Source organism: Carcharodon carcharias, chromosome 20 (assembly GCF_017639515.1).
Source record: "Carcharodon carcharias isolate sCarCar2 chromosome 20, sCarCar2.pri, whole genome shotgun sequence".
NCBI classification, from domain to species: domain Eukaryota; kingdom Metazoa; phylum Chordata; class Chondrichthyes; order Lamniformes; family Lamnidae; genus Carcharodon; species Carcharodon carcharias.
In genome coordinates, this window is record NC_054486.1 from 19,977,071 (window position 1) to 19,995,253 (window position 18,183).

Sequence of the window (18,183 nt, forward strand, 5' to 3'; positions counted from 1 at the left end):
GCTTTGGAGGGCAGTTGGTCACAGTGATGAAGTTAGGCTATAGCCATGGTGCATGCACACTTGATGTAGTTTACTGCTCGTTGAACAGGAGATGTGGTGCAGTTTGACATTTCAAAACAAATTACTACGCTTAAAAACTAAGCAGGATTTGGTAGCTTTCCATTTCCAGTTCAGAAGGTGGTGAAATGCAGGTATTTGAGCAGAGCTGAACAGAGAACAGTGTGCACACACAATTTACACTTTTCATATCGAGCAACATACCTTCCCAACCTTCAGTCATAAACTTGGCAATTGGCACTAGCAGAGATGAAGATTTATATTTGCTGCACTGGGTCTTTTCCTGCAAAAGGCTCCAGGAACACCACTTCTTCAGATGGGTCTACAGCCCTCCAGAGGCCACCAAACCCAATCTTTCCATTCAGTTTGAAATTGTTGTTAGTAATGCTATTGTGATGAGACATGGGCATCATGATAATGTATCCAAGCAGCAGAAGCTTTACAATTTATAATAGTTGTTTACAGCGAGAATTCAATAACCAATTTACAGTTCGCAATGTTTCTAATCGGAGTTAAATGTTTTGCTTTTAAGAATTTTGTTGTAAGCAATCTTAGATGGCAAATATTTTGATCTAAGTTTTATTAATTAAGCTCAAATCTTTTAGGGCATGGACCCCATGTAACTATGTTTGCTTACCCATACCTCTCCTCTTAGACCGACGCACAGTATTCAAGCCACTCGAGCAGCAACACACTTTCCAGCAATGCTTCAAGTGCCCACAGTGATGAGAAGTGGTATGAAACAGGGGACCGCACAGAGTCTGAACTAAATGGATATAACTACGTTCAGGGCACATCCGCAGACAGTGGCATCGACACAACCTCTTATGGACCATGTCATAGCACCATGTTGTCTTCAGGCACCCCAGTTTGTCCAACGAGTTCTTTGAGGTCTGCACCACTAAAGGAGAAGGCGGCTTCTCCTTGGCCTGGCTCCAGTGATGGTAGCATGCATTGCAGCCGATTGGGAGATCGGGCAACTCACAGTTACGAGAGGAGGGGAGCACAATCACCAGCACTGAGCACAGAAAGCAAGTCTTATGGAGGATTGATACACAGTACGTCAAATCTACCATTTCGAGAAAGCAGTGCATATAGCCTCAGTGACACCTCCTCCCAATCCAGGTAACTTTTTTTTAAACCTCTCAATAACTGTGGGTTTCCTCTTATTTCCTGTTTTGGCCACCTCACCATCTTATCCAGTGTGAGAAATCAGTGTGTATAGCCTCAGCGATAGCTCCTCAACTAACTTGGGCTGAGGGCACCTTGCCCAACCCAGCCTGTTGTAAAGTGTGAGAATGCAGCTGTGTCTGCTTCCTGAACAGCAGCTGAGAGAAGAACCCAGGGTGAGTGTTGCTGATGTGCTCCCTGAATGACACGGAGTAATAATGCAGTGAGAATGGAAAATATGTTTCCAGGCTGGGAGTTGCACCAGTTGTTGCCAATTGACTCCCTATAATTTTCCCTCCACCACTCCCTTTTGGGAATGGTCTGACCTTTGCTTGGCACCTCCAAGGCAATACTGAGGTCAGTAGCTAAGCATGTGGGAAGTGACCAGACATCAAATAGTGTGTTACAGCTGAATTGGATCACTGCCAGATAATTTTATTGATGTAATCCTACAGTCCTGGCAGCAAGTGTGCCGAGTTGGAAAATACAAGTCCGTAGCCTCATCTTTAAGTAGTGCTTCTTGCAAGCATGGGATTGCAGATTTAACAGCATATAGTTAGGCACTGAAATTTGCATTCGACAATATGCTTTACAAACCGTTGCACTTGAACAGCACATCCATCAGCTGTCATCCAATCAGGGACAAAAATCATGGGAATAACTTTTTTAAAAACTGCTTCCAACCTTAGTCCAGGAATGCAGAAGATAATTGTATCACTTCATTATAGACTGCCTGAGAGCAACTAACTCATCATGGTGCCACACCATATTATCCACTAAATCATTTCAAGAACTGCATAATCTACCAATTTTTCTTTTCACCCCAAAGAGAAAATATTCCATGAAGTTAAAGCAGTAAGCATTTGAAAACTTTTAAATAAAACATTAGACACTTCCCATTGACAGTTGGCATTCCACTGTAGCTGGTATCCTGTTCTGATGAACAAATGGTTGTGGTTTAAGATCGTGATCCTGGAATATCAATTATAATATTGCAGAATAAGTTGAGCGGGCACTTTGATGTCAGAATGTTCCTGCCACACAATGCCGGATGATGTTTTTTGGTGATATTCAGCTGTATTTATATATCATTTACATTACAATGCTTATCTTTTCTGTGAAAACATGTTGCTTTGAGTAAGTCAGTGTGATTGATACGCGTTTTAAGAGTTTGAACCTGAAAGGGAAATTTTCACACGTGCCTAAGTTTTTATTAGTAACTCAGTACCATTACCAGAAATCTTCCTTCTTTATGATACCTTGCAGCTAGATTAATAACCCAATTCCCCAAGAAGGGGTGTTCTTTACCTATTCTGCACCAAGACCCACTTAGCCATCACTTTTGCCTTTGCTGGACTAGGTTGTTCCTGATTTTCACCACCACCGTGCCCGCCCCCCACCAGCCCCCCCAAATTTAAATTTAATCATGTTTATATCCCTTTATATCCTTGGCCCTCCCTTTCTCCTCCAGCCCTACAAATCTGACAACTTTTCAGCCCTTTGATCCTGGCTCCTGACCTCCCCACACTTTCTCTGCCCCACCGTAGGTGGCTGTACCTTCAGGCACCTTGGCCACAAACTCTGGAATTCTCTCCCAACATTCCTCTGTGTTTCCATCTCCCTCCCTCCCCCTTTTTTTTAAGATCCTTTGTAAATTCACTGCTTTGACATCTTTTCCCCAGTTAAGATTTATTAGTGCTGCAATCATTGTTATACCAATTTCTGCATTGAAAAAAAAATCTTCTCTTCATAACAATACAAACCTAAAGGATGATGAGCCCTTTGATAAGCAAATAGAATCTTTCTCCATGCCCTACAGCATTTAACTAGACTCTTTTAGGAAGATTTATTGGACATTTGAAGATGACAATTTTGACCTTTTGCCCCTTTCCATCCAAACACATCTGTAGAGAAGATGGGAGAAACATTTCTCCTGCTTCCCTCTAACAACTTGCATCTTTATCTGCACATCATGCAGATCTTTTAGGTGCTGTATTAATATCAAGCCAGCAAAGATTAAAAATGATCAGTAATTAATTATGCAATTCAGCTCACTTGGCATAATTTATAAAATCAACTGTTCATTTTAACAAGAGGAAGATTATCGTATAAAGATGATATTTTGGTCATTTTAGTTTGGTGGCAATGACATGCAAGTTCTTTGTTGGTTCAAGCTGCACACTCTTGATAACAAATTATTTCATTTTCCCTCCAGTACTCTGAGTTCAAGACATTCCATAAGTCCAGTAGTCTTCACACGTAGTAAGAGTTCACCTCATGACGAGACTCGTCCAACTCCTTCGCCACAGCCTTCACTCCACTCATCCTCGGCATCTGGACCCAGAACATTTTACCCCCGTCAAGGGGCCACCAGCAAATACCTAATAGGCTGGAAAAAGCCAGAAGGGACTACCATTAATTCTGTTGGATTTGTGGATACAAGAAAGTAAGATTCTAAGTCTTCTGCTAACTCCCTGAAGTGTTCTTTTCTTCTAACCTATAGTGTGTAACCAGGTTAAACTTTGCATAAACCACAAGACTAACAGTTATTGGAATCCCTCTCCACATCCTTATCCCAGTTCAGTAGGCCAGGTAATATAATCTACCTCTCTTCTACTGACCTCCTAAAAGAATTCTGGTATTGACAAAGGGGGAGCATAGTTGGTTCAGATGAGTGCATATGCACAAGATACGTGTTCTGAAACCAAGTATGGTATATCTGTCTTCCGCTTGCTTTAAGTGCAATTAGGAACAACCATTACTACTAATGTCTATAAATTATTGTTAGGGTCAGACTCAATGACTCAGTAAACCGTATGGTATAAATTCAACAATGCTTGCCTGAAAATGGAGCTCTGTATATTGTGAACTTGTAAGTATTATGCACCAATAGTTTGAAACTGAATAGTTTTACCAGTGTGTTAGCAAATCAATTTAATAGGCTCTTTGCAGAAATATTCTCTCCCTTGCTTTTAAAGCTCAGGTCAGGCCTTACAATACTAGGAACAAAGATGCTCAAAGGGTAAGGGAGTCTAGGAATGGGATACTTTGCTACATGAATGTCACAAAATAAATATGGAAGTGGAGGATCTTTTGGGCCCTGTAGGTTCACCCATATAAAAATATTACAGTTATCCTATTCCCTTTTTCCAATTCTTTCCTGGACCCAACCAATCATCGGATCCAACTTTCTCAAGCAATAATTAGGGTTTTTGTCATGGTTTATTCCAGTTATTGATCGCTTTTTATGAACAATTTCCTAGTATTTTTTCCCCTTTGCTGTCTTTTTCATTTTTACGGTAATCTTGAAATAGTGCTTTGCTATTGTTGTTGGTCCTGGTGCCTTAAGATGTATCTTATTTGTTGTAATTTAACCAAAGGGATGCTACACCAAAGCTGTCTTGCAACAAGGTAAAATTATGTAGACAATCGAGGACCTGCTGCAGACAGGCACAAATAATTTTCTTATGGTATATTCTTTTTTGAAAGGTGCCAGAGTGAACAATAAGGGTGAAGGTGCTGGCTGTTTGCTCTTTCTGCTTTAAGTTTCCCTCTGCGTTGTCACTGTGATGCATTGAAATCCAACACAAAGTCCAGATCTGTCTTTGACGCAGATTAACAGAATTTCTGCTCCGTGCGGTGCCTGCACCTGCATTGTTTTTCTTGGCAGTGCTAGGAGGCTGCACTGCCACATACCAGACAGCTCCGAGACAGTCTTTTCATGTTAACAGTTGCCCTGATGGATGAGGAGTAGAAAAGCTTGCTGTACATTTGTTGAGGTCTGACTAAACCTGCCACCCTTCATTCTTTTTGTTAATGCAGCACACTTTCCAGTTAGTAGACTCCAGTTTTATCACAGTACATAAACATTGTTGGTTTGGGAAATCTCCTCCTTGGCATTTAGATTTTTTTTTAATCCAGAAGCTTCAGTGTTTTATTTTTTTTTCCTTTCTTTTCTTTAAAAGGAAATTTCCCACAACCTTTTACCTCTGGAATGTCAGGTAGTTGAATGTTTTCTCCCCCTCAAGAAATTGTATTCTCGTGATTCTCTCAAGCTTTTGCAGTGCCAGAAAGTGTTTGCTGGTTTGGGCCATCTGTGTGATTTATATTTGATGTGTTGATTGTAGTGTAACTGGTTTGATGCATGAGCTTTATGTTGTGAGTTGTGAATGGCATGAAGGCATTTGACTTGACAGCTGGGAGCTACTCAAATTAGGTATAAGTAAGGGTGCCTTAGAAAACCATCAATGCCCAAGTATCTAGCTACACTCAACTCAAAGGTATTCTGCCATTGTTAAATTGCCAGGTTTGTCTCTCTCTCACATGCGCACACGTACACACCCAAGCGCACAACCGTTACAAGAGTTACACCTCCGCATCTTTTTTTGTATGCCTAATGGTGCCTTTAATAATGGATGAGATCATATACTAATTTTATGGTAAAATTGCTCTCTTTTTAAGAGTTAGTGACTAATGGGTAATTGATTAAATTTCCATTTTGAAAACAAGGCCTTGTTTTAATATTCAGAAACAGACAAGCAAATGTCAATTCAGTAGTTCCCAACATGAGCCATTATTTCCTCATGTGCCAACCTGCCTTCTCTCCAATAGCTGCTGCCTGGCTCTCCAGCTGGCATCCAATGTATGACTATCAATTGATGCTGGAGTTCAAACCTCGGTCTCCTGGTCATGGGTAAAAACACTTTAGCATTGCTGCAACTGATTATGTTTTTTCAGCACTTTGAACATTAGCTCATGGAATTAGTGTGAATCAGTACTATGGGCATTAGGTCACTTTTGCCATTATATCATGGAGCATTCTGCAATCACCCAACTCTTTTGGCTTCAGCAAAGGACATTGTTCCTTGCCAAAGAACTGGCCCAGTATGGTGTGAATATTATGGCACTGGGAGAAACCAGTTTGTTCAGTAAAGACAAAGGTACAGAAGTTGGAGCTGGATGCACCTGGCAACCAAGACAAGTCTGCCAAACACTTACCATCACAGGGATGGGTTTTATGATCCATAATGAACTAGTGTTATCCAGCATATTGCATAATTAGTGAAGCTAATAGAAATGATCGGTTTCAAGGAAATGAAGCAGCCTATGCATTAACTATGACCAGTGACAATATGAAGAAGCAGTTCTATTTTGCTCCTGTTGCTGAAATTTTGCAAGCAGATAAACTTACCATGGCAACTTCAATTTATGAATTGATGCTATCATGTGGCGTTGAAAACAGCGGTGGACTTATTTTGCTCAGCAAAAGTCTCCAATGAAAACATTCTATCCGACACACAACTTTTCACTGATGCGTATCAGACGTCTTGACTGCAGCAAGAGAAACGGCTCTCCTGTGCCTACCTGCATTCCTGAAACTGCGTGCTATCTTGTACCCATGCCCACAGCCGATCCCATGCCTGAAACCTTGCAGCGAATTTACATCATGCTGCCAGGCTCAGGCATGGGAGTGTGAAAGAGAAGGAGGGTATGGAGGTGGGCCCTCAGCACACAGAGATTGTTCAAACTTCACTGCTCATATAAGTGCTATACATAAATATGGAGCTAAGTTTGCTGCTCTTGGGTAATGATGCCTTTGCTTTCCTTATCATGATGTGCAAATGTTCAATCCACACTGTCAACATACTTTTAAACATTTTTATGCAACAAGTTGAAGGAATGTGAAACGTAATCTTAAAGAGCAAATTAAATACACCCTTCATTTATTTAATTACTTATTCACATTACTAGTGTGTCAACCTAACATATACAATTACCTAAATACCTTGTACACTGGCAAATCAGATTTAAGTTCTTGATTATTACTCTTAAGTTTTTGTCTGAGAATTTTGGAATCTATCAATAGTCAACACTTTAGTGAGTGGAGCAGTGTAAATTGGAAAACACGTTTTTACATTTTGAGGGAGAAATTTGGCATTTTTCCTAAACAAAACCAAAAATAAAAATACCTGGAAAAACTCAGCAGGTCTGACAGCATCTGCAGAGAGGAACACAGTTAACGTTTCAAGTCTATATGACTCTTCAACAGAACTAAGGAAAAATAGAAGAGAGGTGAAATATAAGCTGGTTTAAGGGGGAGTTGGACAGGTAGAGCTGGATAGAGGGCCAGAAGGAGATTGCCTTCCTACTTTCTATCTCCCTAATCAAACTGGCATTCCAGTGCAGCACAGAGGGAATGCTGCACTATCGGAGATATTGTCTTTCAAATGGGACATTAAACCGAGGGACACTCGTGGATGTGAAAGGTTCCATGGCATTATTATGATGAACAACAGGGATGTCATCCTCAGTATGTTTGCAAATATTTATCAATCAATCAACATCACAAAAACAGATTATCTGGTCATTATCACATTGATATTTGCGGGAGCTTGTGTGCAAATTGGCTGCTGCATTTCCTACATTAACACAGTGAATACAATTCAAAAATACTTCATTGGCAGTAAAGCACTTTGGGACATCCGAGTGGTCATGAAAGGTGTTATAATGGAATTCTTTTTCTCTTGATTTTCCTTAACTTCAGTGCAGTTGAATCTCTTTGCTATCATCAGTAGCTGAGAACAGCACAAAGGTTACAACATATCAGCCCTGCTAATTACATGAGCATGATATTTGCATAATTCATGCACCGTCTGGAATTTGCTTGCGTGTAGGTTTTGCCCAAGCATTTTAAAAATGTGAGAAACAGATATAGCAATGCAGTGCCTAACCAGCTTCTGAAAGATATTCTACCAAATCACTGTGCAGTAGGTGGTGGTAGCAGGCACACATTCAGGTATTCACATTTGCTGTATGCAAGCATGCATGCAACTTTATGTGTTAATAACGAACTAAAATTGTGAAATGAGTTCCATACAAAGTTTATGTCTTTTATGTAGAGAAAAGGACTCCTTCAGCAAGTAAGGTATCAATTGTTCATTTCTGTTATTTTAGAAATGAAATTTTAATACACTGGTCTCCATTCGTTTGCCTTTATTCATTTCTCCTTTCAATATTTGGCTGTCTGGAGGGGTGCAGGTCAGGGATTTTGTCCATTTTATAAATGTGTGCACTTACCATTGATGGATGACAGGGTTAAATTCCATCCATTTTTGATATTTTTGTTGGAGGCCTGCATGTATGGATATGCCGTAAGATTCGTTTTCAAGCATTTTGTGGTTAAGTACCAGATTGTGTCTTGTTTCCAGTGCTTTGCATACCTATTGGGAGGTACAGCCTAGCAGATGATTGATGGTACTCCACAGAGAAGGAAAATCAAGATTCCTAGTCACCCAACATGACGCTAGCAAGTCATCTGTCTTCGCTCTTGGAGGAAATGGCAATGGGAAAACTTAGAGGGATCCCTTGGAAAGTGCACCTTTGGGCTTAAAAGCAAAAAATGCTGGAAATGCTCAGTAGGTCAGGCAGCAATGGTGAAGAGAAACAGAATTAATGTTTCAGGCTGACAACCTTTCGTCAGAACAGAAGGAAGATAGAATCATTGATAGAATCTTGATTCACACAGGAGGCAAACCCAAAATCAGAAGGGCCGTCATTGCTGAGGTCAGACCCCATTTTTGGCAGAGTCGGGGGCATGAATTGATGGTATAGATGTTAAAGCTCTTCAGGGGTGGATAGGATCTTTATAACTCTCTCGATCTAAAGTTTTTTGTTTAAATGCCCACTCTTTAAACTTGTTTTTTTAAAAAAAAATACAGGCTCCAGTTGTCAACAAGTGTTTTAAGGAAAACACTCTGCTTTGATTGACAGGTCTAGGTTAGAAAAAAAAGTAACATCTGATCCTGCTGTTTCAAGGGGCTCTTTGTTGACATTTCCCCAAGGGCTAGCATTATGGGTAAAAATTTTAGCTCGGCGGGCGGACACAGGCCTGACCTGGCTGGGCATAAAATGATGCACGATGACGTCGGGCATGTGTCCCAACTTCATCATGCATTTGTGCGATATTTCGGTTGGCAGGCATGCACCAAAGTCAGCAACATGCCCGCCGACAATTAACAGGCCTATTAAGGCCATTAAAGATCTAATTAAATGTTACTTTTTGCTGCCCGTCCAGGTGAAAACGCCAAGCGGCCTTTGCACTTTATTTGGAAACCTCATCCATGGGCAGGATGAGGTTTCCAAAAGCAGATAAAAATAAAATTAAAAACTTTCATTTTTCATTAATAACATGTTCCTGCTCATGTTACAGAGCTACATGAGGGGGCATGATTCATTTTTTAATTTATTTCTTCAAATATCATTTTCTCCCTGAGGCAGCTCTGTGCCTCCTCCCCCCACCCGCACAGGCATCCCTGAGCGCTGCTGCTCGCTGGTTTTGCCTTAATTGGCCCGCCAGTGTGAAATTGCCTTCCAGGCCTGATTATGAGCGGCTTCCTGACCACCCTCACCGAGCTCGCACGCCAAAGGTAAAATTCTGCCCTATGTCGTTATGAATGCTTGGCTGAGTTTCAAAAGTTACATTTATCTCAGGACATTCTGATTTCACGGTTTGGTTTAAAGAGTCTGTTAAAGGATTAGCTGTCTTTCATTTGGGGCCTGAATAGAAGTTTCTTTTTATAAGAGATTAACCACTTTAAATTTGAAAGCTTTGAATGGGTTCTATGAATGGGAATTTTTTCACAATCAAGTATGTCGGAGTGAGAGAGTGAGACCTGTATCAGATGGTTAGAAGTCTATTTTCTTCTTTTCCACGTGGCTCCTGAGGTCTTCCATGGTGGACACTGGAGGAGTAGCTATGTCGGTGCTATTGAGGCGCCATTGGGTGGGTAGGGGTTGCGGGGATGTCAGGGGTGAGCGTGAGAGGGCCTAACAACTTAAAAAATAACTGGAACAAAGTCCCAGAAAATAGAAGTGAGCCTCCTAACCAGCCCACCTGGGCATTCCACCCACTGCTGTGGCCATCTGTGCTCTGCTGTTGGGGTCAGTGACTTGAACTCTGCCTCAATAGCCAAAATCCAGCCCAAAAAACTAGGGTGCATAGACTGCAGACAAGGGTACTAAGGGGTTATGAACCAAGGTGGGTAAATAGGGTTAAACTACTCATCACACATAGTCTAATTGATTGGTGGAGGAGGCTTGTTGTGTTGAAGTGGGCATCATGAGGAAAGGAAATAAAAACTTCGGAGGAAGCACAAAAGAAAGTTAATGATTTCCCTTTGTGATCACGATAGATGAGTTATTGAAATAGTGAATTATGCCATGTTGGGATTTGGACTCTATGCTAAACCCCAGAGTATGAACATTCTTGTTGAGGAATAACCTTACTGGCAAAAAGGACAATCACTAATTCAGAATGCAAATTAGCAAGGTTTATTAAACAAAGATTAATATTTAACATTTCACTAGTCGAGGCATGGCACGATGCACAAATTCAACACGTGTCGTCGGTCTGTCTTTCCTGGAGCTCCTGGAATGCATGTTGCTCTGACCACCTTCCTGACCATAACTTCAGTTTCTTTTCTTAAAGCCACGTTACAATATCTGGCACTTAGAGGTGCCAACTTTGAGACTTCTTAACAATATATCCCAAAATTTGTGAATAATTCAACAGTACATACAAATTAAGACTTTATCACTAAGCTTATGTACAGTACAGTTTGATAACTTTGGCACTGTGAAGTCTAACAGTAGGAACCATCACCATGGGCTAAAATTACCTTCAAAATGTTTTAATGGAGGTGACACAATGTCGATATTACAATACATATATTTAAATGACTTCAAAAGCTGACTGGAGTAATAAAGAGATTTAAAAAAACTGTTTAGCAAACCTGAAGTAAATCAGTAAAATTTTAGATGCTGTCCAAACTTTTGTGTATTTCTGGAACTTTGTTTTATTTTTAAACCCTTAACCATTTAAACACCAGTTAAATCCCATTCATACATGTGAACAGTTCAGGAAGTTTTTGATGTGGAGAAACACATTGACGATCATTCATAATTCATGATTTCCAGAAAGGGGTAAAATATTTTACATGATCAGTAGACACGTACGGCCATGCTTGAGTCCGCAAAATGGATGACTACAAAATTTCTCACACAGTACTTTGTATGCCCAATACATAGTGGATTACCTTGCCTATTTCCACCCCCGTAGCCTTACCCGATCCATCCTTGTCTTAGTTCATGTGCTGTGGAAACCCTCATTCATTTGTTAATTTGAGACTTGACTGTTGCAATGCACAGGTGGCCAATCTCCCAAATTTTTACTTCTGTAAACTTGAAGTCATCGAAATCCCTGCTGCCCGTGTCCCTACTCACACCCAGTCCTATTCGCACATTACTCCAAGGTTGAGAAAGAGGTCCTTTCTGACGATCACTACCTGTGAGGACAAGGAGATTACAGAGAGGGCAGCCACAATACAAGCCAAGGCACTCTGGCTTAGAAGGCTGTTTAAGACGGGGATGAGCAGAATAGCAATGTAGTAATATGGAACTCTATAATTAGGGATATAGATGGTATCTCTGCAGCCAAGAATGAGAATCCCAAAGGGTATGATACCAGGGTAAGGGATATCTCACGGTGGCTGGAGATGAACTTGGAAAGGAGGAGGTAAATCCAGTTGTCGTAGTGCATGTTGGAACAAATGACATGGGTAGGCACAGAAGGTCCTGCTGAAAGATTATCAGGAGTTAGGCTCTAAATAAAAAAAAAACAGGACATCAAGGTTCATGATCACTGGTTTATTGCCTGAGCCGCATGCAAATTGGCATAGGAGCTGACAGATCTGGAGAACTAACATGTGGCTAAAGGGCTAGAAGGATTCCTTTTCAGTGGACACTGGCACCAGTGCAGGGACAGAAAGAAGCTGTACTGATGGGATAGACTCCACCTGAACCAGGAGGGGACCCTTGTCCTAGTGGAAAGGGTAAAATAGGGAAGTGGTAAAGGCTAGCAAGAGATGAGGAGAAATTTCTTCACTCAGAGTGTTGAGCCTGTGGAATTCATTACCACAGAAAGTAGTTGAGACCAAAACATTGTATGTTTTCAAGAAGGAGTTAGATATAGCTCTTGGGGAAAAAGGAATCAAAGGATATGGGGAGAAAGCAGGAGCAAGCTATTGAGTTGGATGATCAGCCATGATCATAACGAATGGCGGAGCAGGCTCAAAGGGCCGAATGGCCTACTCCTGCTCCTAGTTTCTATGTTCTAAGAGTGGGGGATGTCATCAGCCTAAATGTAAAGAGGACAGGAGAAAATAAAGTAAGGGAGGACCCTGACTGCAAGGGTGTAAATAAAGTCATGGAACAGATGGCAAAACATAGTGAGAGGAAATCCTACTAAAATGAGTTGGAATGTCTGTGCAGCAATGCACACAAGTGTCCTTAATTAAACAGGGGAGCTGGAAGTAATCATGCATTGAGAGGGACCAAACATAGGGATTACTGACACGTGGCTACAGAAGAATCAGGGCTGGGTGGAAATACATTGCGGGGTATAACATTTAGAAAAGATATAGAGAGAAAATAGGTAGATGGAGTAGCTGTATCTATTCAGGACAATATAATGGCAGTGGAGAAAAGGGAGACAGCTATTAGCAAGACAAAAATAAAATCCAAATGGATTGAGATAAAAGATAAAGGATCCATCACACTAATAGGTGTCGTCTACAGACCAGCTAATAGAGGAAGGGAGGTGGAGGAAGAACCGATGCAGACAAGTTAGGGAATTGAATCAAAAACATGGAGCAAAATTTAATGTCACCCCCACCTCCCCAGCAACATGGTTGCGGGGGGGACATTTAATCAGTCACTAAAAAGTTGCACCACAGGTTAGCAAGGCTACAAAAAAGCAAACCAAACATTAAGCTTTATTTCTAGATGGATAGAATTGAAAAGTAAGGAAGTTATGCTAAACCTGTGTTGAGCCTAGTTAGACCACAGCTAGAGAACTGTGTGCAATACTGGCTGCCATTTTATTAAAAAGATATCAAGGTGCTGGAGAGGATGCAGGGAAGACTTACAAGGATGATAGACAAAAATAAAATCCAAATGGATTGAGATAAAAGATAAAGGATCCATCACACTAATAGGTGTCGTCTACAGACCAGCTAATAGAGGAAGGGAGGTGGAGGAAGAACCGATGCAGACAAGTTAGGGAATTGAATCAAAAACATGGAGCAAAATTTAATGTCTCTCAATGCATGATTACTTCCAGCTCCCCTGTTTAATTAAGGACACTTGTGTGCATTGCTGCACAGACATTCCAACTCATTTTAGTAAGATTTCCTCTCACTATGTTTTGCCATCTGTTCCATGACTTTATTTACACCCTTGCAGTCAGGGTCCGCCCTTACTTTATTTTCTCCTGTCCTCTTTACATTTAGGCTGATGACATCCCCCACTCTTAGAGCATAGAAACTAGGAGAATATACATATCAGGAAAGGATTGACAGGCTGGTTGTCTTCTCTCCTGAAATGAAATTATAAAAGTTTTTGCTAACAGTGGATACAGAGAAAATGTTTCCTCTTATGGGGACGAGCATAACCAGAGGCCATCGATATAAGATAGTCATCTAGGAATCCAATGGGACATACATAAGAAATTTCTTCACTCAAAGAGTGGTAAGAATGTGGAACTAGCTACCACAGTGAGTTGGTGAAGCGATTAGTATAAGATGTATTTAAGGGGGGAACTAGACAAGCATTTGAGGGAGAAGACAATGGAGGGTTACAATTGTAGATTTAGATGAACAAAGATGGGCGGAAGCTCAAGTGGAGCATAGACACCAGCATGGACAGGCTGGGCTGAATAGCCTGTTTCTGTGCCGTTGTCCTATGTAATCCTGTGCTTGCTTTCCTACATTGGTTCCTGGTTAAGCAACACCTCAATTTTAAAATTCTCATCCTTGTTTTCAAATCCCCCTATGGCCTCACCCCTCTTTATCTTTGTAATCTTTCCAAACTCTCAATCCTCCACAATATCTACACTCCTCGAATTGCACCCCCTTGAGCATCCCCGACTTTAATTGCTTCACCATTGGTGACTGTGCCTTCAGCTGCCTTGGCCCTGAGCCCTTGAAATCCCTCCTAAACGTCTCCATCTCTTTATGGCCAGGATCTTTAGGTTGGTGAGCAGTGGGGTGGGGCCTGCTCGCCGATGTGCGTAATGATGTCGGGCAGAACTCACGACCTCGCCCCGCGTCAATTCAGTTTTCAGGTCCCACGGGCGGGATGAGGTTTCATGATGGTTTTAAAAATTTGAATAAATGTTAGATTAAAAGTGATGGACATGACCCCTCACATGACGCTGTCACATGAGTTGGGATATGTCAGGGAAATTTTATTTTTGCCGCTTCACCTTTTTGAAAAATTGGTGCCGATCTGCCTGAGGCTGCACTTAGCCTCAGGGAGGTGAGTGTGCTCTTTCACATGCATGCTCGAAAGAACGCACTCCCGGCTGAAGGAATCTCCCTCCCACCCACACAAGGAGCGCATAGCACTTCCTGGTGGACGTCACGCCAATTAAGGCCCGTCCATATAAAACAGTGGTGCTCCTGCACCTGTTCCTGCACTGCCCCCCCCCCGCCCCAATAGGGGGAAAATTCTTCCCTATGTCTCTTTCCTCCTTTTAGCTCTTTCCTCCTTTAGTACGTTCTTTAAAATCTACCTATTTGACTAAGCTTTTGGTCATCTGTCCTAATACCTCTTGATGTGGCTTGGTGCAAAATTTGCTTTATAACACAACTGTGAGCCACCTTGGACATTTTATTCTGTTAAAAGCGCTATATAAATATAACTTGTTTTAGAAGCTCTCTGTAAGGGCACACCCCATTTTATTCAATTCCATTTTCCCAACTGACCTTTAGCTACTGCAACCGTGTAGCTTACCAAAACAAAGCATTTTTAAACTTCCCACCCCTTATTCACCCTATCAATTCAGGCATTACCTTGCATCTGGTGTTCAATAGAAGAATTCCAGCTCTCACTAAAGCCCAGTCTGGGTCATCAGTGCTTGAGTGCTGTGAAGCTGGCTGACTTGAGAGTTCGCCTTGAACAAGGAAGGAGTGCCTCTACTGTTTAGATGTATTCCTGGATGTTTGACCATCTGATACTTTATCAAGTGACACTAACCTGATTTGCCTTATAAAAGCTCAGGGCCGGATTTTCCATTCTCTCACCAACCCCAAATATTGGGCTTTCTAATCTTATCACCCCCCCCCCCACCCCTTTCCAAACTTCCATCCCTTTAATTCCACTCCCCCCACCCCCACCATGTACCCAGTCCTGTGGGTGAGGCTCTCATTTCCCACCCCCAGCCGTGCCCCCCCCCCCCCCCCCCCCCCCCCCCCCCCCACCTCTCGACAAGACCAGCCCTGAGGGGTAGGTTCTCTGATTTTCACTTCTTGTCACCCTCAACTTCAATAATAAACTGACAGGAGAAAAAAATATTTCAAGTGACGAACCAGGCCCCGCGCTTATTTTCAAATGCTTCATCGACCTGACAATTCCCTTACAGTTTGGCTACAGCTACAGTAAAAGAAGCAGCAAAAGTGAGGAGAGAAGCAAATTGAAAAGCCAAATTGCACATATCTATTAGTTGGGAACTTTATTGCCTATGGTGCTCAACTGTGCTCCGGCAGTGCTAATTTACTGAGGCGAACCCACCCCTCTTCAATGCACTGCAGGCGCTTGCCTCAATAACCAGTCAGGTCTTGCCCCTAGCCCTTGTACACACCCATGTAAACCAGCGATGCTGCAATCCTTCATAACAGGCTGCTGTGCTTGCACCATTAACCACCTGTATGATGGTTTCACATTTCTTTCAGAGTCAGTAGTTATCCAACTCGCGCGCTCTCTCATCCATCACCGCATTATTGGCTGCTCCGCCTGGCTATGTTAAATTCCAATTTTGCTGGATGTAGAATTATAAAATGGTTAAAGCAGAGAAAAAGGCCCAATCTTGTCTGTGCCGACTCTGTCAAAAGCAACTTGGCTAGTCCCACTTCCCTACCTTATCCCTGTGGCCCTGCAAATCTTTTCTCTTCAGGTAGTTATCCAATTCCCTTTTGAAAACCACGATTGAACCCGCCTCCACTGCTCTGAGGCAGTGTATTCCACTTACTGTGTTTAAAAAAAAAAGCTTTTTTTCCTTGTGTCGCCTCTGGTTTTTGATCCCTCCACCATCTGCCACCCTTGCTCCATCTGTGTGTACTGAATCAAGCCTGCGAAGGACTGGCCTCCACACCCACACATCAAAGTTCTGGCCCTCCGTCATTGGTGCACTGGTGATACTCATCAACTTTACTTCCCTGTCTCCTCCCAGGTTGCACATAGCAGTGCCTGGGAAGGTCAATCCTCAATTCCAGGAAACTCCAGGACAAACTGGGAGGGCTGACAACTGTGCATGGAGCTTTGACTCAGTTCTAATCCACAATGTGAATTTGAACTTGCCTAGATGTATTAAAACAGAATTCCTGCAGGTTAAACACACAAGTGATGATTAGAAACAATTTTCACGGAGCAGGATATATGAGCTGCACGTGCCCACTTCACTAAAGATGCAGGATGACACGTGATGGCAGGTTTCTGGATGGCTCAAGGACCGAAGGAAAAGGAACATAGGTTTTCTGATTTGGCACCGGAGATGCTGGTGGTGGAAGTCTGGAGGAAGAGGGAGGGGTACCATTTCTCCCTCTAGTCCTGCACTCCTGCAGCACCTCGTGTTGCTCCGCTTGGCTTCAGTCCTCCTCTTCCAGACCAAGGGGGTCCCCCTAGCAAGTCAAGCACCCACCTTTCTCTTTGTGACTCCTATGAAGTGCCTAATCATAGCTCTTGCTCTTTTTAGGTTAAGCCTTCAGAGAATTTCCAGAATAAATGTTGAAAGTGTGTTGATGAAGCCTTGACAGTGCCCAAAAATGTTTTTCCATCTGTTTCAAAATTCCTCTTCAAACCTCCAGCAGCACCTGAATAGTAGATATGCGATATGCCTTTCAATGATACTCATTCCTCAGCCACAGGTTGTTTTCTCCATTTCAGCTAGTCATTGTTAAGAGAGGGAGTGAGACACATGCTATCTACTAAAATGCTGTGCAGTCTCATCAATGAATGCCATAGCAATTTAAGTGGCAACAACCTTGACAATCCTCTGGGTGGCTATTAAGAGTGCATGCTCAACTTCTTTGACCAAGATGGTATTTTGGGCTAAACTTCCATTGCTGCTGTAATCCCCAAATTGGCCGTCCTCTTTAGCACTTAAAGGAGTTGGGGAAAGTAACCCCCAATGAGCCTTAACCAAATACATCCCAGTGATTTTGTTTTGGTGTTTTTTGGTGCCTGCTTAAATCATAAGTTATACATTTATTTTAAATAACGTATCAAAGGCTTGCAGTTGATCCTTTATTCTCTTTACTAGGCGTCACCACAGCGATGTTTGCGAAATTACACAGACAAAGCTGCGAGGTTCAGTTCGAGACTTGAGGTCTCCTAAGAGATCATCAAAATCCACAATTGAAGAAGACTTGAAGAAGCTAATTAACCTTGATAGTCCTCCCCCAGACATTGGAAAAGATGGGAAGGTATGAAAACTCTAAATGATCATGCTGTGTTTGTGCGGATGGCGGACCTGGTTAAAATTCCTCAGACATGGTCATTGCCACACTCCTTTGTTAATCGTCTTCCTTTTTCTCATTCCAGATATTCAGGCTTGCTGATGATATCAAATTTATTTTATGTCAGTTTAGAAAAGTCATTAACTTCAGCATAGAGCACTTCAGCGCACTGCGTCATTTTTAAACCTGCAAAATTTGTTAGAACACCATTAACCTGAGAACACAAGTGTCCTCTGAAAAACGAGAGACAAAAAAGTAAATGGTGCAGGAAATTAGTTATCAGACTAGGTCCCGCCATTTGAGTGAAGACGTACTAACATAGAGGTTTTGTTTTTGGAGCTGGGTTTTCATGTGTGATGTCACCCGGTGACTTTGAGGTTTGCTG

At 42.0% G+C, this 18,183-nt stretch overlaps 1 protein-coding gene across 10 annotated transcripts in view; it reads left to right on the forward strand.

Annotated features, from left to right (window-relative positions):
* sipa1l1 (signal-induced proliferation-associated 1 like 1) overlaps positions 1-18,183 on the forward strand; it is a 383,121-nt gene that overhangs the window by 332,675 nt on the left and 32,263 nt on the right. For all 10 annotated transcript variants that reach the window (XM_041214398.1, XM_041214403.1, XM_041214397.1 and 7 more), the window contains 3 exons: positions 713-1,182; positions 3,443-3,673; positions 17,603-17,765. In XM_041214398.1, coding sequence (XP_041070332.1) covers positions 713-1,182; positions 3,443-3,673; positions 17,603-17,765 — 864 coding nt within the window. The remainder of the gene's footprint in view (positions 1-712; positions 1,183-3,442; positions 3,674-17,602; positions 17,766-18,183) is intronic.